This window comes from Solanum tuberosum, unplaced genomic scaffold (genome assembly GCF_000226075.1).
Source record: "Solanum tuberosum cultivar DM 1-3 516 R44 unplaced genomic scaffold, SolTub_3.0 scf00020, whole genome shotgun sequence".
In the NCBI taxonomy this organism is placed as follows: domain Eukaryota; kingdom Viridiplantae; phylum Streptophyta; class Magnoliopsida; order Solanales; family Solanaceae; genus Solanum; species Solanum tuberosum.
The window spans coordinates 774,851-786,190 of record NW_006238946.1 but is presented as its reverse complement, the minus strand read 5'-3'; the positions used below and the strand labels follow the sequence as shown (position 1 = coordinate 786,190).

Here is an 11,340-nt window from a genome sequence, read left to right as displayed (position 1 = left end):
AATAATGACGTGGCCGAATTATAATTCAATTTTTATTCAGAATTTTGATTTTTTTTTATAAAAATAATAATGACGTGACCGAATTATAATTGGCCACGTGTAAAAAATGGTTTTGCAAAATCACTGTTAAAAAATAATGGCATGAATGAGCCTTTTCTTAAACGGTAATGACATAGATGAGCCAAACTTTTAACAGATGATATAAATGAGCTTTTTCTGAAAGTTCGATGGCATATTTGAGCCTTTTCCCTTTAGGAATTAGGATTGGCCCTTTATTATATTAGTATAATTTTTGACAGTTAATTTGCAGAGGCACCAACTATTTAAACGTATATATAATGTTAATTAGCAATCTATTATATAGGCTACTATTTTGTTTTATATTTAGGGTATCACCAATAATACTCTAGCTTGAATGAAATAACAATGACCTACTGGAAATAAATAAACGGGCCAAAATCATTTAAAAGGATTCAAAGTTGGCACTAAGCATGAAAATATATTCCATAGGATCAATTATTTATAGAGGCACGTAAAATAATTATTTAAAGGCGTATCGCAATTTGTCCCAACTAATTAAATGGAACCATATCCTTATTCGGTATATAGTAATAATTAGTTGCACTAACAATACTATTTTAGTCCTTCGGGATGGCTCAGTTGGTTTGGAGGGTGGTTATCCACATGAATGACCCGGGATCGATCCCCCCTCAATGCCTTCTAAGTTGAGCTTGTCACATAGGGCTTGCCTAATGCGGTTTACATCTCCTGTGTGATTTGTAGGCTATTACACAGTGGGGGGTTTACCCAGTGCGCACAAAGTGCTCACCCGAAGGACAGAGGCTGTGACAGAGATTATAGCGATTGCGGGTTATCCTGAAATTCCAAAAAAAAAACAATACTATTTTACCTAAACCTAGGATCCAATCTTAGTAGGCGTATTTGGCCAATGATTCTAAATATTTATGTTATTTTATTTAACATTTATAGAATTGGAATTGTATTTTATTATATTTTTATAAAAATATTTAAATTAATATTCATTATTAAATGTCCTCAGAATCCTTTGGATTGAGAATCACATGGCAAAAGCTGACCCAACTTCTATATAGATTCTCTCCTATGCACCAACTAACTACCACCTTACACATGGTTATTAAGAATGAATTAATTCCAAACTTCCACACTTAAATTGAAAACTGTATAAATCTTTTATTTGTTTTGAATATGAATATTTTAAGCCAAACACCTGGATGTTCTTTTTTTTCATTTCTAGGACTTAAATTTTGGAGTTTGGACCTTTATCTATTTTGATATCGAATTGTATTAATATTTAAAAGTTTATGTGATTAGAATTTTTTTTTTATTTAATTCTATCTCTGACATCTAGATCAATTTCTCAGTTATTTAAACCAAATCAAATAAATATGTATATACCTTTTTGAAAATTAAATTTTAATACTCATAAGCTACTTTAAATTACTAAAGATGGTATTTTTCTCTCATTTTAAAGTGACAAAAAAAAACCCATTATACAATAAAAGAATATTTCTTAGGACTGAATACTGATGTTAAACAAATACTACTCACCAAGTAACCAATTTTAAACAATGTTCTTAATATTTTATTTGAGTCTTCCTTAATCATTAGATAATATTCCGAAATTATGATTTGACTTGCGTGGTGTCACATCGACATTTTAAACAAATTCTCCTTTCTGATCTAAACTCTTTTCTTGTTAAAAAAACAAATACTCCATATTTAGTTCTACTTCACACGACATATTTAATTACCATTCGATCAAAAAGGCAGTCAATTAAATTTTCGTTTAGCATAATAATTGAAGTCAGCTCTCCATTCGACTCAAATTATCTGTCGTGATTTTAAAAATAATTCTCTCAAATTATTTATTATTTTCGAAGTTCAAGACAATATTATTTGTTTCATCCCCATTTTATCATTACTTGTAATTGCTCTTTATGCCTATAAATATCTTAACTATGTGGTGATGAGTGATAACACATAAATAGAGTAAATATTCATTAGAAAAAAAGATTATATCTTGAAATATAAATAAGGAAAAATAGTCTAAGCCCTTTCTAATAAGTGTTTTTCAATGCCTTAAAAAAAACATAACAGACAATTTGTAACAAATAGAGTAAATGATAGACTATAATTCGTGGATTGATTATGGAAAGTGTATCGTTGAGAAAGAAAACTAGGAATATATGGACATTGGAGGAAGCAAGACATCTATCGGTCACAATAAAGAGAGGTTCCACTTAAGTCATCTTCAAGTATAAGAAGAGAATAAAGGAAGGATTGAAGAAAGCGTATGAGTGTCAAATGAAGGAATATCACTTATTATAATAACTAGTACTAAGGAACATGCAATATATTGAATTGTTTTATTTTTAATTAAAGATTTCATGTTTAAGTTTAAACATGTTGAAAATTATTACTTAAAAGTGCTTTCTTCTTTTATGAATCATGCATATATAACACAAATTTAAATTAGTCGAATGATCGGATCAATGAAATCATTAATTTGTTATAAAGAAAACATAATTAATTAAAAGATTATTTATGTAATGAGACATGATTTCTAAAAATTAATAGGGTTTCTAAAATTTAGATGGTTTGACCACACCCTAAAGTAATACTACCACGTCTAAAATATAAAATAAAATAGTACCATGTCAATTTCTCATACTCCACATCAAAATAAGGGGTTAATAAGGAAAAAATGACAAAAATATCCCTTGATGATATTCCTTTTAACACTTTTGGTAATTTAAGTTTGTTAAAGGTTGGCATTTTAACGAGACTCTCCCTTGTTTTTATTTTAAACAAAGACATAAAATTTCAACGATATCGAAAACTACATCACACAAAAAGATAGATGAAAAGTAACAAAAAATATATCTCAAAATATGTTAAATATTTAACTAAACTAAAAAATTCCGATTTTTGATAAATTTAAAAGATTAAAACTGCAATGAAAAATAATAATTAGTAGATCATTTTGATTCCAAGTACTTTTTCTTACGAATGCAGGTGCAACTGGCAATATGCAAATATCTTTAGATACTATTCCAATCTTACAAAAATTAGAGTGACTGGGGAGGAGATTACGAAGGGTCTGATTCGGTTCATTCTATTCCCAAAAGGCGAATCTAAATCGAAGGAAATTAGAGGTGGGGGGCAAGGTTCCATATATTATTAATCATAGATTCACAATTATCATAATTTGAATTGTATCTTGTTAAAAAAAATTAGATTCTCTCACTGTACTAGTCAACCCCCATCCCTTTCAACTAAATTATAATCCATCCACTAGTACTTTCACCTCCCACTGTGACCAAGGGTTTAGTCTGGACCCCTACCTTGTACATTATAGTAAATTTAAAATTACGAGACATAAATCTTACCTCCCAACAACAAACAAGGGGATTTAGGATTAAAAACTAATAAAGAAAACAAATTTCATGCTGTTTTAAAGTTAACTAATTAGTTTGGGGAACAATATTTCATGTTTTATGTAGCTAAATTTACTTCATAATATTTCGTGTAATTTATAGACGTCTACATATTGGTGTACCCTTTACAGTTGACTTATTTAAACTACAAACGCGTGGAAAATCCCAATCTATAATACTACTAGTAATACTATTGTACATAGAAAAAAGATAAGGAGATATATAACTTACTAGTAAAAATTGATACATTTTCCCTTGTGCAACATTAAAAATGGTCCACTCAAAGTCACTCGTGAAAACAACAATTATTAAAATTTGAAAGTTTCTCCGGAAATGGGGGGAAAAGAAAAACATTGATGGAATCATCTCTATACTATACTGTTTACTCCTCATTATTGCAGCATTTTTAATACTATACACAATTAATCAAAAAATTATATAGGTGTTAATTAAGTGGAGGTTTGCTAACTCAAATAAAACTATAGGTTTAAATGGTTTTTGGTGATAAAAATATAATTAAATCCGTTTTTGATTACTTCTCCGAAGTTTCTGGACTTTTTAAAGATATCTTACAATCCTTTAGACCGTTTAATTACGTGGAGAACATTATTACAAGTACTACTCTATGACAAAAATATTTTGTGATAGATTTAATTTAATAAGAACTATAGTATACTAGAATTACTAAAACAAAGTATCAAAACAAAATAATTTGTACCAAAGGGTTACGAAAACATGTGTATCTAGTTATTATTATAATAAAGTCCTTCTTCTTTTACCAAGATGAGTTGTGATGTAGAGGTAAGATTGCTTCATCCTTAACTAGAGGTCTCAAGTTCGAACCCTGGATAAACAAATGAATAGAAGTTTTTTTTTACTACCGAATGAGCTTGCGCTTTTATTTGTTGAGAAAATTATTTGTTTCATTTCAGAGTACGATTCTTCAATCTAAACTCCATATAAATTACCTTATATGACAGGACGTGGAATATGGAATGCTTTTAGCTTGCTTGTGATGAGCAAATATAATTGGTGCGCTAACTACTCTCCCTCCGTCCCCCCCGAGGGAGTATTAATTATAGTAAAATTACCTTCTATTTATAGTTTCTTAACAAGTGTGCAAAGTCAATAGTGGACAACTATTGTTGGATATAGCTAATATTAATTGAATTTTTGGGGTTATTTTTATTGTTTAAAATAATTGAGTTATTCAAAGTTCTAAGATGAATTTGAATTTTTTTTTATATATATTTGAGTTTTCTTTAATAAAGTTTGATACCCTTTAAGAGATAAATTGCACAATTTGCAAAGTTATATTTATGATTTCACAAAAGTAGAAAGTATGAATTTTAAATTATGACATTAAATGTTTTTCTGAATAATTGTTCATTTCTCATAAATTCAGTTAATATGAAATGGAGGGAATATCATTTTACTTTACACAATTTGTTAAAAAAATTAGTGATTTAAAACAAATTATAGATATTTACCTGAATATAAATTTCATCATTAACGGTGAAAGATATTTTTAAGTTAAGTTATTTGTAATTTCTAAAAAATGACATTCTATTTGAGAAAGAATAAAATTAAAATTGTAAACTTGATTAATTTTTAATTATAAAAATGTAACTTCCTTTTTGAAACGTAATAAAAAGAAAATGAGACGAAGGGAATTGGTGATAAGCGCCGGTCAATAGAGATGGCAATGGGGTTGGGTGAGTTTATATGTGATTTTATATGGGTTCAAACTTAATTTTAACTTTCTACATGTTATAAGAGTGATAAAATATTATTTATTAAGATAATTTGTTTAAAGATACAAAATATTCAAGATAGTAAATGAGAATGGTTCAACGAAAAATAATACAACTTATTACATGTTCCCAATTCACATCAAAAAAATAATTTTTTAAGTCATTATCTATTAAATTAATAAAACTTAATAAAAAAATGAATTTATTTTTATGAATTTTAATTTTAATATAAAATTTAACTAGAAAAAGAATATAAGGAAGAAATTATGCGGGCGAATTCATGGGACGGGTCTTTCGGGTGGGGTGGGACGGGTTGAAAATGAAAAAAAATATTATGCGGAATGAAGCGAAACAAATTAAAAAATTTGTGGGTTTAAATAAATCCGCGCCGCCTGGCCCCGCCCAATTGCCATCCCTACCAGTCATGGACTGCTGATCCGACATATTTCACTTTTTTTTTTTCTGTCAAATATTTAAACAAAAGAATTTATTTGAAATTGACATAAATACCTTTTGATCCCTCTAAACTTGATAGTAAGTTTTATTCATTATATATTTTAGGTTTGCTTAGTCGTAATTACTACAAATAGACATGTTTGCGACTTATGTTAATTTTTTAATTATTTTTTCCTGTTTTAAGTGAAAAAAACTAATTTTTTTTTAAAGTAATGATCTGATGCATATATGCATGAGCTAAACTTATATCCACTGTAATGTTTCAAGCTTAGTGAAATAAAGCTATAACAATTTTTTTACCAGTGGACAAACTATCCCATTCACTTTAGTTCAATATATATGTTACATAAAATTAAATTATATTCCCATGTTTTGTGCACTACGACTGTAATCATATTCTCCTTAATTCAACTATTTTATTATTTTAGCTTTTAGAAAGTTAAAAAGAAAAGGGAAAAAACGTTTGATATACCTTTTAACCTTGCCATTTGGAGCTGATATGTTCCTCGTTATGAAAGTGGTTCATATATATCCGTACCATTATATAAACGACTCACATAAACCCCTACCATTACAAAATGAACTCACATATACCCTTCATTTAACGGAAATGAAGAATTAGTTTTAAATTTATATTTTTGACAATTTTAAAATCATTTAGAGGTATATATGATCCTTCTTGCAAAGTTCAAGGTATATTTTAATCTTTTTTTTAAAACAAAAAAGGTATACTTTAATCTTTTTTCATACATAAATTATTTTTTTGACTTCTTTGATTATCATTATTTGAGTTTCTTACTTTGTTTTTTTTCTTTCATTCCTTAGTGTAAAGAAAAAAAATTAAACTATTTTTTGTGTGACTATTGTAATTTAAAACTATTTTTTCAGCTATATTGTAATTTAGTTTTTGTATTTAAAAAAAAATAATTTAGGTCATTTATAATAAATTTTACAAGAATATTAGTGAAACATAAATAAATTTGATCATCAAAATAATAAATATAAACTAGTCATTGAAACAAAAAAAAGTTTAAAATGAGGAGGATTAAATATACCCATATGGGATTATATATATATATTTTTAAAAATAATTAAAAATTAAATTAAAATTTAGTTTTTCACTTCAGTTAGAAGAAAAAGGTATAGGTGAGTCATTTAGATAACAGTAAAGATATATTTAGGCTATATTAGCTCTTCATGACAAAGTTAAGGAGTATATTGGGTCTTTTTCCCAAAAGAAAAAGTAGAAGTATATAAACTAACAGAAGAAGAGCTGTAACGAAAAATGAAGAATCGTTATCGAAATCTGAAAAAAAAATAAAGATGGAAAAGACTAACCTAAAACAGAGTAGACAAATATCTTTTTCCTATATTTTTTAGAACGATATAATTTAAAGAAGTTTAATGACATTAATGAAATGCATGTGGCCGATCGAAAGATAGAAACAGGAATTAATTAATTCTTTAAGAAGAGAACATAAAAATTAAATATTAGTGACAACAAAAATAAAAATATGTCCGACATAATTTTATAAGTGTGAGAAATCATTCTAGAATAACAATATTTTTTTGTTAGTAACCTTAATAAAAAAACTGTTATTATTAGTTTTTACATAAATAATTTATAACAAAATAATCTCCGTATCATTACTATGTGAACCAAATGGACCCAAAAACATACAGGGATGGAATGAATATTACAATACTACAAAAATAAAAATCTTCCGGATACATAAATATTTCACTCGTATTTTCAGCCTACACCCAAGTTTCCCATTCCCCATTTCACTCCTCCATTTTATCCCTAAATTCTCTCCACTTCTTTAGCAGTTACAAATTTAAAATTCATTTTGATTTTCAGAAGGTGTATCTCTCAAGTTTATCAATTAATCTATTTTTGAATTTCAAAAAATAAAATAATGCTCGTCTAAACACTTATTTTTGGTCCTATCCTTAGATTTCTTTTTAAATTTATCCCAAATTTTATAGTTTATAAAAATTAGAAGACCATCTATTTATTATCCCAACTAATTTTCATGTATCATTTTTCGGTCATTTGATCTGGAAATGCATGTTGATTGTGAAGAGATTGTTTGTTGGATGATTATATTAAAAAATAATTAGTTAATATCATTATATTTAGTTACTTTTTTGTACCTATAGATCTTCGTAAGTAATTTTCATTTGAAAAATTGTAGTAGCTCGTAATTATATTATATTAGTTTTTATTAAAGTATAATAGTATCATGTTATAATTTTAGAATATGATATTTTCTAGTTCATTATAAAAAAAATAATTTTATGTCAAATTTACGAATATTTCATGATTTACAAAACAAAAAAAAGTGAAATATATTTGAAAAAATAAAGCATTTTAAAACTTGGATCCTAATTTCAGTAAAAAATATTTGAGAAGGTAGTATGTCATATGCTAATCTAAAATTTAAGGGGATAATTGCATGGTAATTAGGAAACAAAAAATGAAGGGAACAAGAATATAAACTATCTTATTGTATTCATTAACGCACAATTAAATGGATAGAGACATAAAGCAGGAGGTTTTTGGAGGTACGAAGGCCGAAGGAAGCAACTGCTGAGTGTTCGACGCGTGTCAAAAGAATAGCCGACAGATTGGAATGTTATTTGTCTTAGAACCATAGGATGATAAGTAAGTAATTGTGAGAGAGAAAGAACACTAGCTTAGTAAAAGCACAAAAAAACTTTACAACCACCGATCGATTTTAAGTGTGAGTTTATAGAGAGAGAATGGTACTGGCACTGGCCCTGTGTATGTATGTATATGTAGAAACTTAAATTAGTGTGTGTGTGTGTTTTGCAGAACAGAAAGAGCAGAGAGAGAGAGAGAGACGTTTGCTGCTTTTTTGGCCATGGCGGCGTTGCAGAGAGTTGCAAGTCTACCTCTTTAATGCTCCCAAAACACAAGCCACATAATACAAGCCTAAAAAGCAATTATCAAAGGACTACTACTTCTTCCATCTCTTTCTTTGTGATTTATCTCTATCTACAAAAGTCTTCTCTCTTCCTCAACTTTGTCTGTCCAAGAAAATTTTACATAAAAGCTGCAACTTTTATCTAGCCAAATGCTCTCTTACTGTCACGCGCTTATATAGTACAGACAATAACTGGTATTATTTTTTTTTTAGAAAAAACTTATTCTTTTCTTTTATTATACTCACAAATCAAGAAAAAAGTGAAGGGAGAGGTACCTACCCATATCATTCTTGGGTCATAATCAAACCCAGTGTTCGTGATCTGCTATGGATTGTCAGTCACAATTGAATTTTGGAAAAGGCTTAAAGGAGGCAACAAAATGGCTGGCTTCTTTTCACTAGGTGGTGGAGCAGCAAGTACCAGCCAAGATCAGCAGGAGACCACCAATAATCCTCCTACTGTAATTGCTCCAGAAAGTAATTGGTTTTTGTACAGAAATGATCATCAACAAGATTTGCCCACAACCTACAGAGGTTTTGAGTTATGGCAAAACACTAATTCCCAACCTCAGATTCGCCATCCAATTAATCCGCTTCAAGATCTTTATCCTACAGCGGCTGTGGGATTAGGTATCGGGCCGAGCCATAGCGGTTATCCTGCTGTGGCTCGGCCCGATCACGACCCTCCTTCGGGAGGAGGAGGAGGATCGGGTTTGGTGATGATGAGGAGTGGAGGAGGGGGAATTAGCTGCCAAGATTGTGGTAATCAAGCGAAGAAAGATTGTACCCACATGAGATGTAGAACTTGTTGCAAGAGCCGAGGCTTGCAGTGCCAAACCCATGTGAGAAGCACTTGGGTTCCAGCCGCTAAAAGGAGAGAAAGGCAACAACAGCTTTCTACTTTACAGCAACAGCAAGAAGAAGAACAACAGCAGCAGCAGCAGCAAACGCTGCAGCTGCACAGAGATAACCCCAAAAGGCAAAGAGAGGATCCAAGTGCTTCCTCTCTTGTATGCACTCGTATAATACCTTCCAGTACTTCTGGTAAACTTTTTTTGTCTTTCCTAATTCCTTATACACAGAAATATCTATCTATATATATATATATATATATATATATACACACTCAAGAATTTCATATAAAGGACTAAAAGCTTAACATTCGTACAAAGTAATTCACAAAATATCATAATGAAAACTATGAAGAAGAAAAAAAAGAGTTCCCAACATCAAACAAACATACTCAATACTTATAATTTTAAGACTGGATTCTGGGAGAGTACATGATGACAGAGATTGTTTGCGATAGACTCTCGACACAAAAGTAGTCGGGATAGAGAGACTGTTTTTGACAAACGACTGGGTACAAAAGACAAAAACGAGCTTCCATTGTAGTTAAATAGTAAAACCACAGCTTTTGCTTTTTCTCATCTTTCAAACTTCTCATCACTGTGTTTTGGTAATCCTGACAAAGAAGACGCTATTCTCTCTCTCTCTCTTCTCTTTATGCTATTGATATCTGTGTAGCCACATGCCTCTCTTTTTACCTCATTTTACGCAAATTCTTGTGGAACCAATTAAACTTACTTCAATTTGTTTTTGATGTGGTTAGGGTTAGAAGTGGGGAATTTTCCAGCAAAAGTAACTTCAAATGCCGTATTTCACTGCGTTCGAATGAGCTCCGTTGACGATGCCGATGATCAATTCGCATATCAAACAGCCGTAAACATTGGTGGCCACGTGTTTAAAGGAATTCTATATGATCAAGGTCCGGAGAATCAGTACATGGCTGCTGGTGAAAGCTCATCCGGTGGCGGAAGCGCTAGTCACCAGCATAACCTTATTGGTGCTGCAGGCACCGCCACATCAGCTGCTACCAGTGGTGGTGGCGGTGCTGGTGCAGCACCCGAAGCCTCACCTTATCTGGATCCTTCATTATATCCAGCTCCTCTCAACACTTTCATTGCTGGTACGCAATTCTTTCCACCTCCAAGATCTTGATGAGCTTCAATATTCTTCTACACCGAAAAAAATTGACATTTGACTTTTTACTCTGTAATGAGATACATTTATGTTAGTAAGTAGTCGTTAAGGCTGAAAAATTCTAGGGGTTGGAATAGAAGCAAATTGAAAGAATGGAAGGGGATGATGTTTAGTTTTCAAGTTCTAATTTCAATCATAGTTGGATTATTTCCATTAATTCTCATGAAATTTCTTATAAAGTCTCTCCCTTTGAGCTGAAATGTTGGATTTTTGTCCTTTTGTTTTAAGCTAGCTATTGCTACTAATTTTTTCCAAACTATTTTCTCGTTTGACTTTCATTTAGTCAATTTTGAAAATATGGAATTTGTGAATTTCAAATGACATGTTTTCAAGGTTCCTCTCATGATCAAAGAAATAAACGTGTAGTATTGCCTGCCATCTTTCATGATACTAATTTTTATAATTGGTTTCCATCAACTGCCCAGTATCAAATTTGGAACTCGACTAATCTGAGTTTGCAACCTATACACAATTCTTTGAGCAGAAAAGTGTTTTCTATAAGCATATTTTTGATTTACAAGTCATGAAATTGAGACCTCATTAGTTAAGGGTGATGAGATCTTATCCATCGCACTCAACCCTTTGAGATGTAGTGACACTCAAGGAGGTATTTCTTCCTTTGGTTCATCTACATTTTCTAACTTCTCTTCATATGTG

General features: G+C 30.3%; 1 protein-coding gene across 1 annotated transcript; it reads left to right on the top strand.

Moving 5' to 3' along the window:
• Positions 1–8,312: 8,312 nt before the first annotated feature.
• Positions 8,313–10,858, top strand: LOC102600089 (protein SHI RELATED SEQUENCE 1-like). Its single transcript, XM_006340622.2, has 2 exons — positions 8,313–9,684; positions 10,253–10,858. The coding sequence occupies exons 1-2, from the start codon at positions 9,021–9,023 to the stop codon at positions 10,639–10,641; spliced, it is 1,053 nt and encodes a 350-aa protein (XP_006340684.1). The 5' UTR covers positions 8,313–9,020; the 3' UTR covers positions 10,642–10,858.
• Positions 10,859–11,340: the final 482 nt, after the last annotated feature.